The sequence below is a fragment of the Carassius gibelio genome, chromosome B11, assembly GCF_023724105.1.
Source record: "Carassius gibelio isolate Cgi1373 ecotype wild population from Czech Republic chromosome B11, carGib1.2-hapl.c, whole genome shotgun sequence".
Lineage (NCBI taxonomy): Eukaryota > Metazoa > Chordata > Actinopteri > Cypriniformes > Cyprinidae > Carassius > Carassius gibelio.
Genome location: NC_068406.1, coordinates 3,887,036 through 3,906,655, shown reverse-complemented (window position 1 = coordinate 3,906,655; position 19,620 = coordinate 3,887,036). Strand labels below are relative to the sequence as shown.

The window sequence follows — 19,620 nt, the reverse complement described above, 5'->3', positions numbered from 1 at the left end:
GACACCTTACCCCACTTACACACTGTAGAAGAAGCCCAGGAGGAAGCGGAAACCATCCTGTCCACCAAACTGTTTGTGAACCCGATTCAGTGGGACCTTGATGAACTACTCCGTGAACAAGCCCAAAACCAGCCAGTTCAGCCAATGTGTCCAGTAGGGAAGATCTATGTACTGGAGGATTACCCTGTTCCCCTCATCTCTAACGCTCATTCCTCGGTAGGAACCGGTCCCCCAAGAATCAATAAAACATTATCAGCCCTTCAGAGGAAGTACTGGTGGCCAAGGATGCGAAAGGATGTCATGGAGTTTATTCAAGGGTGCGCACTCCCAATGACAAGGGTGCGCACTCCAAGATACCTCGACAACTACCTAATGGAAAGCTCCTTCCCTTACCGATTCCTCAGCGCCCCTGGTCCCACATTGACTTCCCAGCATCTGACGGTAACACATGTATCCTTGTAGCCATTGATTCACCAAGGCATGTAAACTCATTCCATTGAAAGGCCTACCCACAGCCTTTGAGACGGCCGAACTTCTATTCAATCATGTATTCCGTAATTTCGGTATTCCAGAAGATATTGTTTCCGACAGGGGACCCCAATTCATTTCAAGGGTCTGGAAGTCCTTCCTTGCCATGCTCAATGTCACCGTCAGTCTCACTTCTGGTTAACATCCTCAGGAAAATGGGGAAACAGAATGCAAGATCCAGGATATCAGCTGTTTCCTCAGGACATTCTGCCACCGGAACCAGAACCTATGGAACAGGTACCTAGTCTGGGCCGAATATGCCCAAAATTCCCCCAGACAAACATCAACTAATCTCACCCCATTTCAATGCATCCTTGGCTACCAACCTCCTCTGTTCCCCTGGTCGGGAGAACCTTCTAATGTTCTGGCAGTAAATGACTGGTTCCATGACAGTGAGCGGGTCTGGAACCAAGCACACCGTCACCTTCAGCAAGCGGTCAATCGCCAGCAACATTTTGCGGATACTCACCATAAGGAAACCCCTGTCTACCAGCCCGGCCAATTCGTATGACTATCCACCCGGGACATCAGGTTACGGCAATCGTGCAAAAATCTAAGCACGAGGTACATTTGACCATTCCCAATAGAACAACAAATTAACCTGGTCACCTACCGACTCCAACTTCCTGCCCAGTACCCCATCCACCCTACCTTTCACATCTCCCTGTTGAAACCACATCACTTACCTGCTTCTGTTCCCTCTGCAGACCCAGTCCCTGATGACGAACCCCCATTGCCACCCATCAATGTGGAAACATCTACACGGTTAAGGAGATACTTGACTCGCGGCATTGTGGAGGGTGGTTAGAGTACTTAATAGACTGGGAAGATTACTGACCAGAAGAGAGGTGTTGGGTGCCTCGCCAAGACATCCTTGACCCAAGTCTGCTTACTGAATTTCATGCCCAGCATCCAGAGAGACCCGCTTCACGACCTTGAGGTAGACCCCCCCACGATGCCGGAGAGTTAGGCCCGCTGGCGCGGACCCTGGAGTGGGGGGGGGAGTGGGGGGGAGTGGGTTAGTGTCATTGTCAGCCAATCATCAGCGCTCACACTTCCCTGAATACTAATCACCAGCACCTGATCTCCATTAACTGCCACTATAAGACACCCACAGAAACACAGAAGTTCTCCGTCAAGTCTCCAACAGGAATGGACCTCACGATCTTGTCTCCAACTCCTCGCATCTTCTCAGCAAAGAACCAGCCATAACGTATACTCACATTTGGAAGTTAACCTGTGTGTCTTTGTTCTCTTGTTTTCAGAACTCTCATGGCACTATCCATGATCTGAATTCTCCGACGGACCTCGATATCACCTGAGTGCTCAAGTGATTCTCGAACATTGTTCTCCCACTGCAAAGAGAAGAGACAAGTATTGATATTCACGTATTGTGTGGCTTTGACATCTCGACACATAACAAACTCACCTGGCTTTCACAGAAGCGGAATTCCCCGGCTTCCACGGACACGAACTGCACAGACCCTGCACCCAGATTTCCCTTACTCAACTCTCACAAACTTGTCTTAATAAACACTGTGTTGAATTCACTCACCTCAGCCTCCGTGTGATAACCTGACATATATAAACACACACATAATATTAATATGATATAATTAATTACTGGCCAGCATTTATTATAATTATTGTTTGTTAGTGTTGAGGTGGGCTAGCAATACAGCATTCTGGGGTAATCTTAATTTTTAAGCAGCTGCCCAAGTCTCTGTAATGGGGCTGATGAGATATGCAGATCCATGTGCAGTCTTTTATTGGTCAGAGATGTGGTCATAACAGGCATGGGTCAAACAATGGCAAACAGGTATGGTATGGGCGAGACTAGGCGTGGTCGATCTCCAGCGAACAGTATCCAGACAGGGTAATCCAAAGGTTAAATCCAAAAACACAAAATCAAGAATCAAAAACCAGGCATATAATCCAAGAACAAAACACGGAGGTAAGACAAGGCAGGAAATGAGACAACATGGGCTAAACAATAATCAGCAGTTTGAAGCTGATCTGAGGGAATGTTATATAGTGAATATATATATATATATATATATATATATAGTGCTGTTGTTTTTGTTATTTATAAGCCTAAACTTAAGCATAAGCCTAAGGCATGAGTTAAATTAAAAAAGCAAAAGCAAAACAAAGGAGATTAAAGCCAGTTTTGCCTGAGGATGAACAATTTTGCACAAACAATAAAGAAATGAACAACATATTCAAGAGATAAAGATTTTGTGGGTCATATTAATAGGGTTAAAAATAAAAAAAACTTAAATCATTCCAAATTGTATTGGTTTCTCCACAATAACAATAAAAAGTAAGCTCTTTCTTCAACTAGACCACAAAATAAGCACGTTTCATCAACATCAAACTATTTACAGCTAGTTTAGTGTCACTCATTAAGTTGAAGGCGCTTGTTTTTACATTGTAGAACACATGATAACGTCAACATGGTGGATTATGTCCAGATACTTAATGAGATTTGGCTGACTCGTACTCTTTTAGTGCTTGATAAGTAAGTTCTTATTGAAATAAAGTACCTACTCAGTGAGTATGATATTTCAAATGCGTCTTGGCAGAATAGATCTGACATGCTGCTGAATTACTGATACTGTTGGTTATCCCTGTTGGTGTAGATTATTGCTGATGCTGCAAGCAAGTACAGGGACTTGCTACTCCAAATACATATGCCGATAATGTGCTGTGAGTATTTAAGATGTACTGCCTCTGCATAAATGGCAAATATATATATATATATATATATATATATATATATATATATATATATATATATATATATATATATATATATATATATATATATATAATTACGTAATCTATACAGTTGGAGCTGGGGAAGTTGGAGAGTTTCAGAGGAACTCAGAAAACGTGAAAATGCTCTAGTTAATGCTAACCAGCCATTTAAATGCAAAGCAGCAAGCTCATTGGCTGTGTATGCAACATGAACCAATCAGCTTGTGCCAAGTAAGTAGTTTTACACTGTGAATATAATCAGTTTGCAGTAAGGACCCATCAGCCTGCACCATCTATAGTATACAATACTTTTGAAATTAATGTAAAAGATCTGATCGGCTAATAGCACTTAAAATATATACATCTCCTTTTATTGGTATTTTAATCAAATATCTTTTTATAAACTGCCTATGTATAGGTGGATCTCAACAAATTAGAATACTTCATAAGACCAATAATAATAAAAAAATATTTTTTTTTTTGTGAATTGTTATCCTTCTGGAATGTATGTTCATTAACTGTACATGTCCTCAATACTTGGTAGGGGCTCCTTTTACTTTAATTACTGCCTCAATTCAGTGTGGCATGGTGTTGATCTGTTTGTGATACTGCTGAGGTGGTATGGAAGCCCAGGTTTCTTTGACAGTGGCCTTCAGCTCATCTGCATTTTTGGTTTCTTGTTTCTCATCTTCCTCTTGACAATAGCCCATAGATTCTCAATGGGGTTCAGGTCCTGGTGAGTTTGTTGGCCAGTCAAGCATACCAACACCATGGTCATTTTACAAACTTTTGGTGCTTTTGGCAGTGTGGGCTGGTTCCAAATCCTGCTGGAAAATGAAATCAGCATCTTCCATAAGCTGGTCAGCAGAAGAAAGCATGAAGTACTCCCAAATTTCTTTGGACCAACTGGACATCTATCCAGTTCTTCTTCTCCTTAGTCCAGGTAAGACTAAGGAGACGTCTGTGGTTCAGGAGTGGCTTAACAAGAGTTACAAATTCCTTGACACCTTGTCGGTGTGGTGGCTCTTGATGCCTTGACCCAAGCCTCAATCCATTCCTTGTGAAGTTCACTCAAATTCTTGAATCGATTTTGCTTGACAATCTTCATAAGGCTGTGGTTCTCTCAGTTGGTTGTGCAACTTTTTCCTTCCACTCAACTTTCTGTTAACATGCTTGGATACAGCATTCTGTGAACAGCCAGCTTCTTTGGCAATGAATGTTTGTGGCTTACCCTTCTTGTGAAGAGTGTCAATGATTGTCTTCTGGACAACTGTCAGATCAGCATTCTTCCCCATGATTGTGTAGCCTAATGAACCAAACTGAGAGACCATTTTGAAGGCTCAGGAAAACTTTGCAGGTGATTTGAGCTGATTTGCTGATTGGCATGTCACCATATTCTAATTTGCTGAGATAGTAAATTGGTGGATTTTTGTTAAATGCGAGCCGAAATCATCACAATTAAAAGAACCAAAGACTTAAATTACTTCAGTCTATGTGCATTGAATTGATTTAATACACAAGTTTTACCATTTGAGTTGAATTACTGAAATAAATGAAAAAAAGAAAACTTTTCCATGACATTCTCTAATTTATTGAGATGCACCTGTATAATAATAATAATAATAATAATAATAATAATAATAATAATAATAATAATAATAATAATAATGAAGTAGAAAAATGCAAATAGAAAAAAAAAAAAAAAACACCCACAGGTAGTTTCCAATTTCTGAATGTTTTTTTTTTTTTCTTTCCAAATACCAGAACTTAAAATCATTACATACATTTACAAAACATACACATTTACACAACATTACAACATTTACACAACTATTTCATTTTCATCGGTCACTCAGATATGTTTCCTTTGATCTAGTCCCTTTGTTCTGCTCTAATCGATCATAAAAGTGATTTGCACATGCAAACGATAGCTACCTTTATAGATGTTTTGGACTGACAGAATATGCAAATTTAAGGGAAAAGAACAGATGCTGTTTCTAACATGCAAGCCTGGATGGTTTCTTCATCACTGCTCTTGTACTATTTCATCTTCTTTCTTCCTCTTTATTTTTTCTTTTCACATCACTCTAATAAACTTTTTTATACTGTTCATATACAACATTTTTAAATACTTTTTATTTATTATTTTATTATTCCCTTATTTAACCAGGGGAAATCATATATATATATATATAGTCTCTTTTTCAAACGGTCCCTGGCCAAGAAAGGCAGCACTTAAAAATAAAATGGAGAAACCTCATCTACAATAAACAAGGCATACCAAATTATACAATAACATATCACAAAAACCATACCACAACACCTAACATAATGCCTTCACAAGTAACACACTGATATCTACTATAGACAGATAGTTTTAAACCAATAAATAGAATTATCAGACATCCCAATTTTAGACAGACGTTTTAACAAATTAGTGTGATCAACCGTATCAAAGGATTTGGAAAGATCAATAAATAATGCTGCACAGGATCCTTTACAGTCAATAGTACCAACAATATCATCAACTACCTTTGTGGCTGCTGTGATGGTGCCATTAGTACATGGAAAACTTTTAAGGTAAGACTTTATAATAACATTTTAGTAATGCATTAACTAACAATAAGTGTTACATTTCTTCTAGTATTTATTAAATTGATTCAAATTAGTTAATAAAATTACAGCTATTTGTTGTTAATCTGTGTTATTTTAGGTCCATGAACTAACACCAGATACAACTATACAACTATTACAGTAACTGTAATAAGCTGCATCGTAATTTAGTATTATTTTTTTTAATCTGGTCGTTGAACAGTCTGATTCATGATTACAGTGTTCTCAAAGTGCCAGTGCCAATCAAAGATTTTCAGTCACTTATAAACCACGTACCATTGTTTATATGCCATTCCCACAGAGAACCATCAGTGTGTGCATGAGTGATAAAGGTAACATTTATGTGTGTGGATGCATGCTTAATAGCTTGCATTGCTGATTTAGGACAATAGGATGTCTATAAAACAGCAAGAATTAAAGAAATAGTTCTGATCAAAATAAAAATAAAGTGTATTAACTTTCATGTTATTCCAAAAACAAGACATTATATTTTATCCAAGATGCTAGAAAAGGTAGTGTCCTCACAATAATATGGAACAAAATTATAAATGCAACACTTTTGTTTTTGCCCCATTTCAATTCCCTAAGTACAAAAAGGCCTATTTCTTTCAAATATTGTTTAAGAATCTGTCTAAATCTGTGTTAGTAGCACTTCTCCATTGCCGAGATAATCCATCGAACCTAACAAGTGTGGCATATCAAGATGCTGATTATACTGCATGATTATTGCACAGTTGTGCCTAAGGCTAGACACAAGAAAAGGCCACTCAAGTCAAGATTTTTATTATTATTATTATTATTATTATTATTATTTGGCATATTCGATTGGAATTTGATAATATTAATTGTGAACCATTCATATATTCATATATAGTTTAAAATCCTATTCAAATCATTTCTCAAAATACATTTCACTGAAAAGTTCTTTGGGGAACTGAAAATGGTTCTTCTATGAAAAAAAAAACAACAACAAAAAATTACTATTTGGAACCTTTATTTTAAGAGTGTGATTCGGTGGAAAGAAAGAATAACATGAGATTTTTTGAGAAATACAATAGCCACAATATCTAGTAGACACATGAAAGGTATGGAAAAAAAGACTGACTTAAAGTAAGACAATAGACAAAAGAAACCATGATGGCATGAGAGCAAACAGAGGGAAAATAATTAGGGGGAAGAGAAAAGCAGAGCAAGCAGTTTGACGAGCAAATGTGGAAGGAGATGGAAGGATAATAGGATGTAGAAACTGACACCCAGAAGAAGGCGGGTGGTAACTGAGAGGGGATGGAGAGATGCTATAGGAGGAGACGTATAGCAGGATAATCTGAAGCAGTGGAGGGGGCAGAGAGAGGGAAACTTAAGCTTTCTGGCCCTGATTTTCCATCCCTAAAGGCATTCTGTGGCTTCTAAAAAAAGCCCTGTATATTTGAAGTATTGCGTCACGTGACCAGGGCTGTATTTATGAATCAAAGAGTTCAGTGCTTTCTGAGAGAAAGACAGAAAAAAAAAACAAAGAGAGAGAGCAACAACAGGGGGACGCTTCTCTGTTCGCAAAACTACAACGGCTGTAAAGAAGACATGCATGTCAGAGAAAGTTTGATTGAAAGAGGGAGGGCAAGAATGCCAGAGAGCGAATGAGGAGGTAGAGTGAGTGGTGGTGAAGGGGGGAGCGAAAGAGAAAAGGCGGAATGCAACAGGCTTCTTTATTCGCACAGAGAGACACATCTGACTTATACAAGTCAACAAGCTGCTCTCGTATGCTCAGTTCAGGCTTTCCCTCCAGACCTTCACTCACCATAACAGGTAAGTCTGATCTCCATCATGCTTTAACAGACCACAAAGAAATATGTTTAGAAAGTTTCAGAACAGTTTTATTGTCATTTACAGCTTTTCCCTCACAATAAAGCCCTACTCATGAAAACGAAAGAGACAGTGAATGTGAAAGGCATGTTGGAGCAAGAATAAATGTATGTTGTACAGGTTATTCCTGCATACAGATCTGTATGTGTAGTACTGGGATTTTCTGTTGATGACATTGAACTTATGGCAAGGTTACATACTATTGAATGAAAAAAAGATGTTTGTTTTTTTCTTCATGAATTTGCCTGGATTGTGCTTCTGTAATGTGTGCCATTTAGTATGGCTGAATTGGATGTTACGTGTCAGTGAGGTGAACTGGCGGCTGGAGGCAGAAAACGTCTTATCAAGTTCAGACATTGATTAAATCAACAGAAACAGCCTCAACCTGTTGCTAGGAAATGACAGACTGCTGAACTCCTCAAAGCTTCACCGATGCACCAAACAGTGCTTATTTGGGGTTCACTACTATCGAATGAAACAATTCAGATATTCTGATTAAATTGTATTTTATGACAGGAATATTATGCAATTTGATTTATATATAAAATAATGTAAAATAATCTGGTCAAAACAGTCAGCTGGTAATTTGTGTCTTATCAAAGCAAGAGCTGTTTTTCTTTTCTAAATTTGTCAAATGCTTGCTTAACCTTTACTCACACTGACTATATCCACAACAGAACAATAGGCTTCTGATGAATGTCGTATTTCGATTTGACTGTAGCCGTAATGACGCAATATTCCCAATCATACTCTCACATGCACAGATTCATGTATGAGTATTCTGGGTAGTTGCTATAAGAAAACATTGTTATTTTTAACTTTCTTTGCTTGATGTCCTTTTTAACAAAAGAGCAGCAAATGAGTAAACTGTAGTGATTAGGGTTGTTATTATTTTTATTTATTAGATGTATTAATATCTTGTCAATAGCTTTGCTGAAAGTTCTGTTATCACCTCAAACACATAATTATCCAAATATAATGGAAATATTTAAATCAGCTGTTTTGAATATCGTGAGTGATAAAATGTTTGTGTTGAGATTGCTCTTGCTTCCTTACTGGAAATGTGTTGTGTGTTTTGTATAGAGCAGTCAGGAAAGAGCCACTCCAAACCCGTTCGTTCAGACGACCTCCCAATGGAAAAATCAGAATTGAAATCACTTTTAACTGTTTCTCTTAAACAATGAGATAAATAAGGCACAAATAGAGAATTCTACCAGCCCCCCCCCCCTTTTTCAGCCAAAAACTGGATACTTTTTAATACGTTTTTTACTGTTAATTTACACAACAACGGTATTTTTGGGACTGAACACAGATATTTTTGAAAACGGTTTTCAAACTGCACGTTTTTGAAAACACCATCATTGTCGTTTCTGTGTAAACACCCAAATGGGAATCTTTGAAAACAGTGACGTCATGCGCGTGCGTAGTACATGTTAGGTATGTAGACATGAGCAATGGCGGAGTATATGGCACTGTTTTTGCTGTTTAAGAATTTGCTAACGCTTCTTCAGCAAAGTGTGGATTTATTACACCAATATTACAACCAACAGCAGAGACGCATCATATATAATATATAATACAAATAGTTTTGAAATCATTGTCGTGTACACAAGCAACTTTTTAAAAACGCAAGGGAAAAACGTTTCTGTTTTTGACTACACCGTTGTCATTTAAACGTAGCCCTAGAAGAGACCTCCAATATATGTCAAACCTTTTTCAGTACTGTACTGTATGTTCATTACTGTATGTTGAGAATCATCGTTTGCATCTATTTTTTTTTTGTTTCCAAGGAATCTGTTTGAATGAATAACATATGATTGCGATCTCCACTAAATTTCCCAAGTTTTGAAACAGCAACTCTGATCAGTGAATTTTCCCTCAAGGCTCTTAAAAATTAAGATGGCAATCCAGTTTTGTTTTACAAAATCATCTATTTGCTGCTGCTGTAAAGAACCCAGTAACAACACTGATTTGAAGAGTTCCTAATACATTTTATTTTTTAAAGTGTGGAGTTAACAATGCCATATCACGTACCGCCCACATATTTAATGATCTCCATAAGCATGAAGTAGGTTTTAGCTCACAGATTTTTCTTGTCACAGCCTGTTGCGCTGTGTGCAGCCATAGCTTTCATGTTTTTTCGTCAGCATTTATTTGGCTAACACACATTTCATTAGTAATATGTAAGGGACTCACAGATACCAGATACAGCATGTATATATTTATACCTGCTCAAAAACAACTGAACAAAATCTTTGCTGACCACAGGCCACAAACGATATATAATATCAGGCATTTATATGCCATGTGTTAATGGGGCATACAATATGTACAATAAAAAGATTCAAGAGCCAAGCAAACTCATCAAGACCTGATTGTCCACAAAATTCCATAGTTGCATTAAAACTGGTGTTCGCCAAAAACCACGCGTAGAAACTAGGCAAAGTGACAAAACAATTGCAAAAGCATCTTAAGACTTTTTTTATTCTACAGTATAATAACAACAATTGTATTTACTATGGTGAATATGTGTGTGTGTGTGTGTGTGTGTGTGTGTGTGTGTGTGTGTGTGTGTGTGTTTGTATGTGTGTGTGCTTGTGTGAAAACTCTTTAGGCTTTTATGCATCATAAGCTTAAATGTGTAAATATGTTTCCTAAAAAATAATTACTTACATTGTGATTTAAGTTAAAAGTCATGCCCTAATACCATTATCATATGGCTGAGCTGAGAAATTTGGGGGCTGGGGGGTCTAGACATAGTCTCAGAAAAATATTTGCAGGAGTCTCATTTTTCATGATATCTTATTCAGATTTGAAATACAAACTCATGAGATGTGTGGCTTTCAACCCATTACTTTTCTAGATTGCTCCAGGACTCATTTCATGTATTTTTATATCAAATAAAAAAATATTTAAGTATGGTTAAAAAAAAAAAAAAAAAAAAAAAAAAAAAAATTCAAGGCACTTCAGTGTCTATAACTTTTCATATTTTTGAGCATTATCAAATCTGGTTGATAAAAAGTAAAGCCCAAAGTGTCTTGTTTCCAAAGACACCAAAATTATGTTTGTAACACACTGAAGTAGGAAACTATTACAATTATAAGTTAGGTAGAGCACTTTCAGCTGTGAGTCCCATAATGGGGGGTGCTGGCTAACAGGTTAAATGCATCCATGTTGATAAATAAACACCATCAATCCTGATCCAAAGAGCAATTGTTAGCAGTATGGAAATGATTTATATTGATAAACACACCTTAAAATAGTTTAATGGTGCTTTTAAATTGTGTTCAGGATGTGCACAAGCACAATAATTAGGGCATGCATGTGTGATTTATAGCTCATCAGTTAATCTGTCAGTGTGATGTCTTGACTGGCGTTGTTCGTCTAGTCTAGCTGCACTTTGAACGCATTGCTCCTGTTTGCACCGGTGCAGTGTTTGTGTGTGATTAACAGAGAGAAAGCGAGAGAGCACTCTTTACTTGAATACTTTAACTGCACCTCCCTTCATTCCTTATTGTTCTCAGCTTTTGTGAATGACAGTTCCTTCAGGCAGAGAATGCTGTCTGTCTCTCGACTTCTCACCGTCTCTGCATGTCTGTCAATTCTGTGCAGCTTCCATCAGCCCCATTCTTTTACTTCTGTCCATGTCACGTAAGACACACATTTACCTATAGTTATCTAAATCAGCAGCACAGGAATCCATTGTTTTATATATTCAGTTTCACACAGCACATCCTGTGCACCTGACAGAGGAAACTGAGCAGGTAATACAATAGTGAAGTTCACTGCAGATGGAAAGGAGCTATAATTCATGCAGAAGTTGTGTAGAAGTGTTCACCATATGTGCTGGCAGTCTCCACCGGGCCCATGTTAATACTTTACTGCTGCCGCATCCGTAGTGCATTTAGATTGATTATTTGTGAGGAAGATGGTGAGAAATAGAGAAAAGGAAACATACAAAAGTTGGTGGAGATGCTGAAAAAAGAACAAAGGGAGTGACTCGAACCATTGGAATTTTAAAAACAGTTTGCATGCGGCTTATTAGAGAAATGTGTTGGGTTGAGACATAACAGATGACATGCTCATGAGGTAAAAATTATCTTTTTTAAAAACGATATAGATATTTTGTACCAGGCCACAATCTCAATTAGACATGACCTCTGACCCACACTCGTTGCTTCAGGCACTAAAAGGTGACTATAGCCCGGGACCTTTCAACTACTGGGGTCAACCACCAGAATCTGGTCAATATAACGGCACTATTGTGTGCTTCACAGTCAAAGAAGTTGTCATCTGTGTCAGAAATTGCTATAATACAAGCAATTTAACTCATTCTGTAAATGCTGTCAGAATTGAAAAAAACTTAAAAAAGAGCTCCTTACTGGTGTCAACCAACTGTATACAATATTGAGGCCATTACGGATATTTACGAATATTCTGACCACTTTTTACTACACAGCCAACGACATAATGACGTTCATAAATTGAAGTTATTGTGCACCAATAGTGACCGCACTATTTTGGAGGGAGGGAAGTCTTGTGTTCCAATTTATTAGAGGATGGAAACTTAAGCCATTACCTGCATCTGTATGTTTTAGTTTGCTTTAAGTGTCAAACTGAAAGCCCTAAAGCATATGCATGCTGTGAATAGAGTCTGAAATGTGCATGCACATGTGTGGACATTCGTGAGCTGTCTCACACCTGTGTGCATGGACATTTAAATGCACTGGTTTTGTGAAATATGTGACTCTGAGTCTCAATTTTGACACGTGCACGCTTATGTACAATAATGGCCATCTGTATTTGCTGAGCCCGTAGGCATGCATGTGAAAATCCCTGCCTTGCATATGTGTGTTAATATGTCTGTGTTTTAATGCACCACATCCTTTGGTTTGAAGTTCACAACCTCCCTCAAGGCACCTTGATTTATGGCTCATATTTCAGCAATGTAATTATTCCCTCTTAGTTCATGTTTTTCCAGACGTTTTTTGCCTTTGCGGCTGTTCGTCGTTTCTTTGGGGAACTGCAGGGCTCTTGTTGGAGGTGCCAAACCTCATTCATTAGCACGCATCAAAGACAAGCTCTCTCCAACCTGAAGCAAAGTCAGCTTTTGTCACACATGGCAGTGACCAGGTGCTGAGGCAGACCTTTTAAAATCCACGTTCATAGTGACATTTAGACCTTGTTTAACATGAACAACTCGTTTTGTGTTGAATTGTAGTGCCCGAGCAGCACTGTTCAAATCCAAAGAGAGCACTTCATGAATAGAGAACTGTTCATTTACTGAGAAGTTTACTTTGATGAATTTATGCCATCCTGTGCCAGGGTATTACATATAGTGTAATAATGTCATCATATTGCCTTTCTTTGAAAATATTCCACAGAAGGTAAATTAACACATGCAGTTTACAAGTTTATGAGTCTAGAGTAGAATGTGTGTTTTGTTGGCCAGGAAAATTACACTCTTTCATTACACACTAGATGTGTCTGACCGAGTCCAAAATCTCCTTTTAACTGCTAATTGGATGTTCCTACACAAAGTCATAAATTAAGGTGTTACTATGAGGACTTTAGAGCAATTAACAGTCTGTAAAATGGGTTCTGCATTATGTAGTTTTTGGTTTGCATTCAAAGAGCATGTCACTGTTATGAGAACAGTTTAATCTCATTCGGCCCAGTAGACTTAAAGCTGAAGCGTCAATAGTGTCACCACACTGCATGCATAAATAAATGAATAAAATAACGTAATTCTTTTCACACAAGTTTCCTGGACATTCCCCATGTCTTCCATTGGTCAGCCGGACAGAAAGTCCCGTCTCAAATTCATGTCATTGGTTGAGCCTGTGTTGCTGTGTTGAACTGGTCAGGATGCTCAAAAAATATTTTTGACAGATTTTGCTAGATCCACAGTTGTCAGGATGGCAACCACACAATAGAGGGGTTTTTAGGTGGTATAAACAAAATAATCACAAAAATCTGTTTACCATAAAAGAGGAAATTTATCATTTAAACCATCTTCATCATACATTTTTCTTTTTTTTTTACCTTAAAATCACGTTGTGCTCACTGGACATCACAAATTTACCGTTGGTCATTTAGATACTCCTATCCAAAGTGGCTTACAAATAAACATCACAAGCATTTCTCATGCCGACAATATTTACATATGGCAATGCCACACATCAGAAGTAGTAGTAATACAGAAAGCAGAGAGCAAACTAGTAAACCTGGTATCATAAAGAAGCCTAGTTTCTTTTAGCTTTAGTTTTGGTCAGTAATATTCTGCGATGAGGACATGCCATGCCACTTGCCATGTTGGCATCTACCTGTTTTGGCTAAATACTAATAAGTGGCAGAACAGTTTTGCACCTGAAAAAAAAAAAAAAAAAAAATTCTCATTCTTGTTAATTTGCTATTTTAAGTGGTGATATGTAGCTACACATAAAATAGCATATTAACAAGAATGGGAGAAAATGGGAGATAAGACTGATAGGGTGCACACACACAAACACACACACACACACACACACACACACACAAGTATGTGACAGGGTTTATATATTCTAATACTGAAGTGGACCTCCTATATTCCAAATGTTAAGGAAGATTAATTGATTTATTTGTATTTTTATGAAAGATAAACTGAAAGGAAAATTTGATGAGAACCGTTGATTATTTAAAAGATTTGACCTTCAGCTCTGACTGTGTTTATGCTGTCTTTGTGTTACCCACATGAGATAAATATTTCCCAATAATGCATCATAGAAAGTTTATGGGCATTACTTCATTGCCTCCTCTCTTTATTACCCCCCCCCCCACTCTGTTCACACTGGTAAATGAGAGCAGACCCAGACCAGGCAAACCCTGTCATATAAATGCAGCATTGAGGCAGGGCACACACAGGCGCTTTTGTTGACAGTGTAAAGGTGTGCACCCTGCGGAGGGGCCACAGGAGAGAGCAGACATACAGCCCTGCAGTATCTGGAGGCTAGGGACATGGGTTCATGAAAGAAACATTGAAACTAGATGCTTAGCATGGGTAATGGACCATAAAGAGTTAATTCATTTGGTGAAGCGTAGCATTACATCACTGTCTCAGCAATGGATGCTCTGCCGTGAATGGGTGCCATCAGAATGAGAGTCCAAACAGCTGATAAAAACATCACAATAATCCACAAGTAATCCACACCTCTCCAGTCCGTCAGTTAAGGGGCTGATGGGCAAAAAGCAAAAAAACAAAACAAAAAAAATGTAAGAAACAAATTCATCATTAAAAAATTTAACTTACCAAAATGAAGAGGGAGGTGAAGAGGAGATCTCACCTGAATCAGATCAAGCACTGTCCAAAACAGCGTTTAACCAGAGAGACTGAGAGACGATAGGGGATGGACGTTTTCACTGGAGCAAAAGTTATTATGGGACACATGCAGCTTTTCATTGCATCAATTGGATTACTATTGTTGATTTTGGTGTTGTTTTCATCAGACTCTCATTTTGATGGCACCCATTCAGTGCATTGATCCATGGGTGAGAAAGTGATTTAATGCTAAATATTTCACATTTTTTGGAGATTAATAACATTTTGGGTCAACCATTTCTTTAGTAGCTTATAATTGTACAGAATGTGGATGGAAAATGGCTTAATGAAGGAGCTAAAAATATTTTGTAAGAATGTAATTACGTTTAGAGGTTATGATTGAACAAATATAATTAGTTAAACATAAAAATAACAAACGTTCTATCATATTATTCTATAAAAATAAATGTGTGCATAAAATTTGTAATATCTTTTTCAAATGATATTTAAAAGAATGTGTGTGTGTGTGTGTGTATATATATATATATATATATATATATATATATATATATATATATATATATATATATTACTTCTGTAAATGGTATGCTCTGGGTGAATGCTGGGTACACTTACATGTCATTAACTCGTATAGGCAATTCTCCTGTATAACTGCTTTTTATTTCACCGTTTTACTGGGTGAAATAAAACCATTGCTTTTTATATGCTGCAAGGCCTCATTCCCCCCTAACACACACACACACACACACACACACCAGACTTCTCCTTATTCACAATGTGTGTCTAATTAATGAGCAACAACTGCACAACAGAGGAATGTTTCATTCCTGGCTTTGCATTTTCCACATTTGTTTACTCTTTTGTTCTCATTTGATCACTTTTTACTTCTAAGTACTTCATAATGATTCTGTTTGATTTTCTGTACTCTTAATACATTTCCACACAAAGGTTTTGCATGCAAAGTCCTATAACCTTTCTTTCTTTTTTCACCTTGCATGTTTCTGCTTTTTCTTTTCTGAAACACATCATTGTTTTCTTTTATCCTTTTCTGCTTTTTTTATAGTTCTTCTCATCGCTTTGTTGAAAACATCTTGAAAACTGTCATCTCGAATGAGATGAAGAAACCGCTGAAGACAAAAACATGTCAATAAGGGGATTTTCAAAGGACAGCGAGTCAAAAAGGGAGGGATGAAGAAAATATAAGGAATTCAGTTCTGGGGGATTTGGAACTTAATAATAATAATAATAAAATAAAATGAAATAAAATGAAATAAAAAGGTTATATAGATCAGACAGCGAGGTGTATTTGAATGTAGTTCAGTGTTTGTGTGTGATTGATTGTTGATGTGTTCTGAAACATGGCCATTCTGCACAGTCCTCACATGTGGAACAGTTTACTGCAGCCCTGCTCCAAATGAACACAACCTTACAGAGCAACAGACTGCAATTAAAAGAAAGAACCATGCAGAGAACCAAGAGACAGACAAAGACAGAGAGAGAATAGTCCACTTATAAGTAGATCAAAAGGAGTCTACTTTCAAATCTAAAGTGCAGAAAGGTACCAGGTAATGTACCTGTGAAATGAAAACAATGCCAGTGGAAACTCCTTACTATGACACATCTCAAATGTGCAAAACAGCTCTTTGAATGTAAACATGATTCTTTAAAAATGCAATCCATTACGATCACGTGTGTCAGTTAAGAAAACTTGTATTTGTAATCTGTATGAAGATATGGAAAGTCAGCTTCACCATTTATGGGTCTGTGCTCTGGAACTTTCCATCAAGTCGTGATGGAGGCAGAAGGAGGGGGTAAGCGAGCGCTGGGTGCCCTCCACCCTGGGCATGTGGCAGTAGAACAGAGGCAGCTTTATTGAGCTGTGTCTCTGATTTAAATCATATGGCATCGCCTGGAATCGCTTCATGGCTTGGAGGCCGTTCAAATGAATGCCCAACAAGAGACTCGCTCTGTTTCTCCCCCACATTTCATCTGTTTGTTGGATCTCAGTTTCTTTCACAGTGATTCTCACTAAAGCAAATGGCGTCATGACTGCTTGATTAAGATGCTGTATCTTTTATATCTCAGATGTCAAATGTCTTCCCTGAAGAAATGTGCACGCAAAATGATTAGAACTCAAAGTTTCACTGGTTTTCCTGTCACTTCTTAAAAGCATGCTATTCATGTGAAAAGTGACAGCTGACCTGGCTAAGATGTTCACCAATTCAGGCGAGATTATTCGTAAAAAGTTTTTTGCTCAGACAGGCTTAATTTTTTTTTTTTTTTTGGCTCATCCGACTCAAACCTATTTAGCTGTTTACAGACCTAACAGCAGAAAACCACATGAAATCTGGCTTTTACAAACCCAGTCCAAACCACATTCACATGTGGTCTGAAATCAGATGGCAATTTCAGGTTCTTGGAAATGTGTGTGTTTCAATCTGAATGGTCAGATCAGATTTTGTATTTTTCAGACATCATTTACATTGCTGCATCAAATGTACATTACAATAAGACTGAGCAAAAAAAATAAGTAAATTAAGGCACAACCATAGATGGAGACATTTCAGTTTTTTACTCTGGCGTTGAAGATGCGATCTCATAGCTGTCAGATGCAGACAGTTCAAATTCTGCATTATTCTTCTATATATGTTGATAACGTTCTTCTGTCTGATGCTGCCTCTCAAGTTGGATCCTGACTAATTTTATGAGAAAGCATTGGTTTGACGTCTTGTGCTAAACTGATGTTTATAGTGCATGGGGTCACATGAGTTTTAAATGCTATTTTTTCCCTCTTTGTGTTTTTCTGCAGGCATCTGTTGGATTACTGTGCATCAGTTCTGGATCACTTGCTGAGATCACCTTCCATTCAGATCAGTGCTGCGCAAATGTTTAGAATGGATTTTCGATTATTGCACACAGCTTGTTAAGAGAAATCCTTTTATAAATAGCATTGAAGTTAAAAGAAGTGGTAATTTACCATCTCAACAATAGGACGATAGGACAGTTTTTGGACACTGGAGGACCGCCATCATCACAATGGCAACCAATAGGGAGAGGCCTATGAGTCATATGACAGGGTTCTACCCTTTTGCCTTCAGTTCAATGCGAAACCACTCCCCCTTTGATCTTCTGGCCAATGGCAGCCTATTTGGACGATTTGGAGCAGACCTACCCAAAGAGATGGCAGCTCTGTGTAAGTAACAGAATAATTTCATTTTATGAATAAAACTGGAGCTAATCGTGTGTTCTTTTCTTATGTTGCCCTTAAGGTTTTTTTTTTTTATTTAATTTTTTTGTTTTGTTTTTTACAGTAACATTGTGAAATATTATTACAATTGAAAAATAACTGTTTTCTATTTTCTATTTGTATAATTTATTTGTATATTATATTTATATATATTATATTTAATAAATACTATATAGGTACTTTTTTCCTGTGATGAAAAAAAAAACAGCTTAACATTATTCACAGGAATAAAGACCATTTGACATTTTATTCACATAGAAAACAATTATTTTAAATTGTAATAATAATTCACATTTTTGTTGAAATAAAAGTGCATAAAGAGACTTATTTCAAAAATATAAAAAAATTGTCTAAATATGTATAGAGTATTTACACACTTACATATGCAAATATTATTTTGTTAAAAGGAAGAGCAAAATACATGAAGCTAATATAGAAGATTCTACCAGTGAAGTGTGCTTTGAGTTTGTTCAGTTCAGGGTTTGTTCTTGATGTCGGCTGTGTTCAGACACGCACATCCACTGTATCAGACCACATGCCAGTCACCACCTCCTGGAATAATCCTGCCGAAGCACACACACACACACACACACACACACACACACACACACACACACACACACACACACACACACACACACACACACACACATGTTTGTTTTTGGGAAAAATGTGTTCATCCCATAGGCGTAATGGTTTTTATAATGTAACTGTATATTCTATGGCTCTACACTAGATCCACTACACCAACCCTACCCCTAACCCTAACCCTCACAGGAAACTTTGTGCATTTTTACTTTCTCAAAAAAATAAAAAATAAAATAAAAATAATAATAATAATAATTCTGTATGATTTATAAGCATTTTGAAAAATGGGGACATGGGTTATGTCCTCATAAGTCACCCTCTCCTTGTAATACCTGTGTCATACCCATGTCATTATACAGAGTTGTGTCCTGATATGATACAAAAGCATGCCCACACACACACACATACACACACACACATACATACAAAAAAGAAAGGCAAATTCAAATCCTTTGCACTGTGAAGAATGCATATGAACACAAATGTCCATTTATAGCCAGAAAAGAGTGAAAGAGGAGGATACAACTTTGTTCAGCAAACTGAACAAAGATTACATTTCAATGCAAAAAAAAAAAAAAAAAGGAAAGGGAAAAAAAGTCACATAGCGGTCACAAGATGGTTGATGTATGATACCTGGGATACTGCTTCGTATTTTGTCTTCCTGAGAGATAGAAAGTAGTAAAAGTAAAATAGTTGTGTCAACAGT

At 37.3% G+C, this 19,620-nt stretch overlaps 1 protein-coding gene and 1 long non-coding RNA gene across 2 annotated transcripts in view; both read left to right on the top strand.

The window, feature by feature from the left end:
- The window catches only part of LOC127968154 (uncharacterized), a 146,954-nt gene that overhangs the window by 21,554 nt on the left and 105,780 nt on the right, over positions 1-19,620 (top strand). The window lies entirely within an intron of this gene.
- The window catches only part of LOC127968148 (retinoic acid receptor gamma-A-like), a 39,685-nt gene continuing 27,313 nt past the window's right edge, over positions 7,249-19,620 (top strand). The window contains exons 1-2 of the mRNA XM_052569091.1: positions 7,249-7,704; positions 17,889-18,272. Coding sequence (XP_052425051.1) covers positions 18,116-18,272 — 157 coding nt within the window. The 5' untranslated portion in view covers positions 7,249-7,704; positions 17,889-18,115. The remainder of the gene's footprint in view (positions 7,705-17,888; positions 18,273-19,620) is intronic.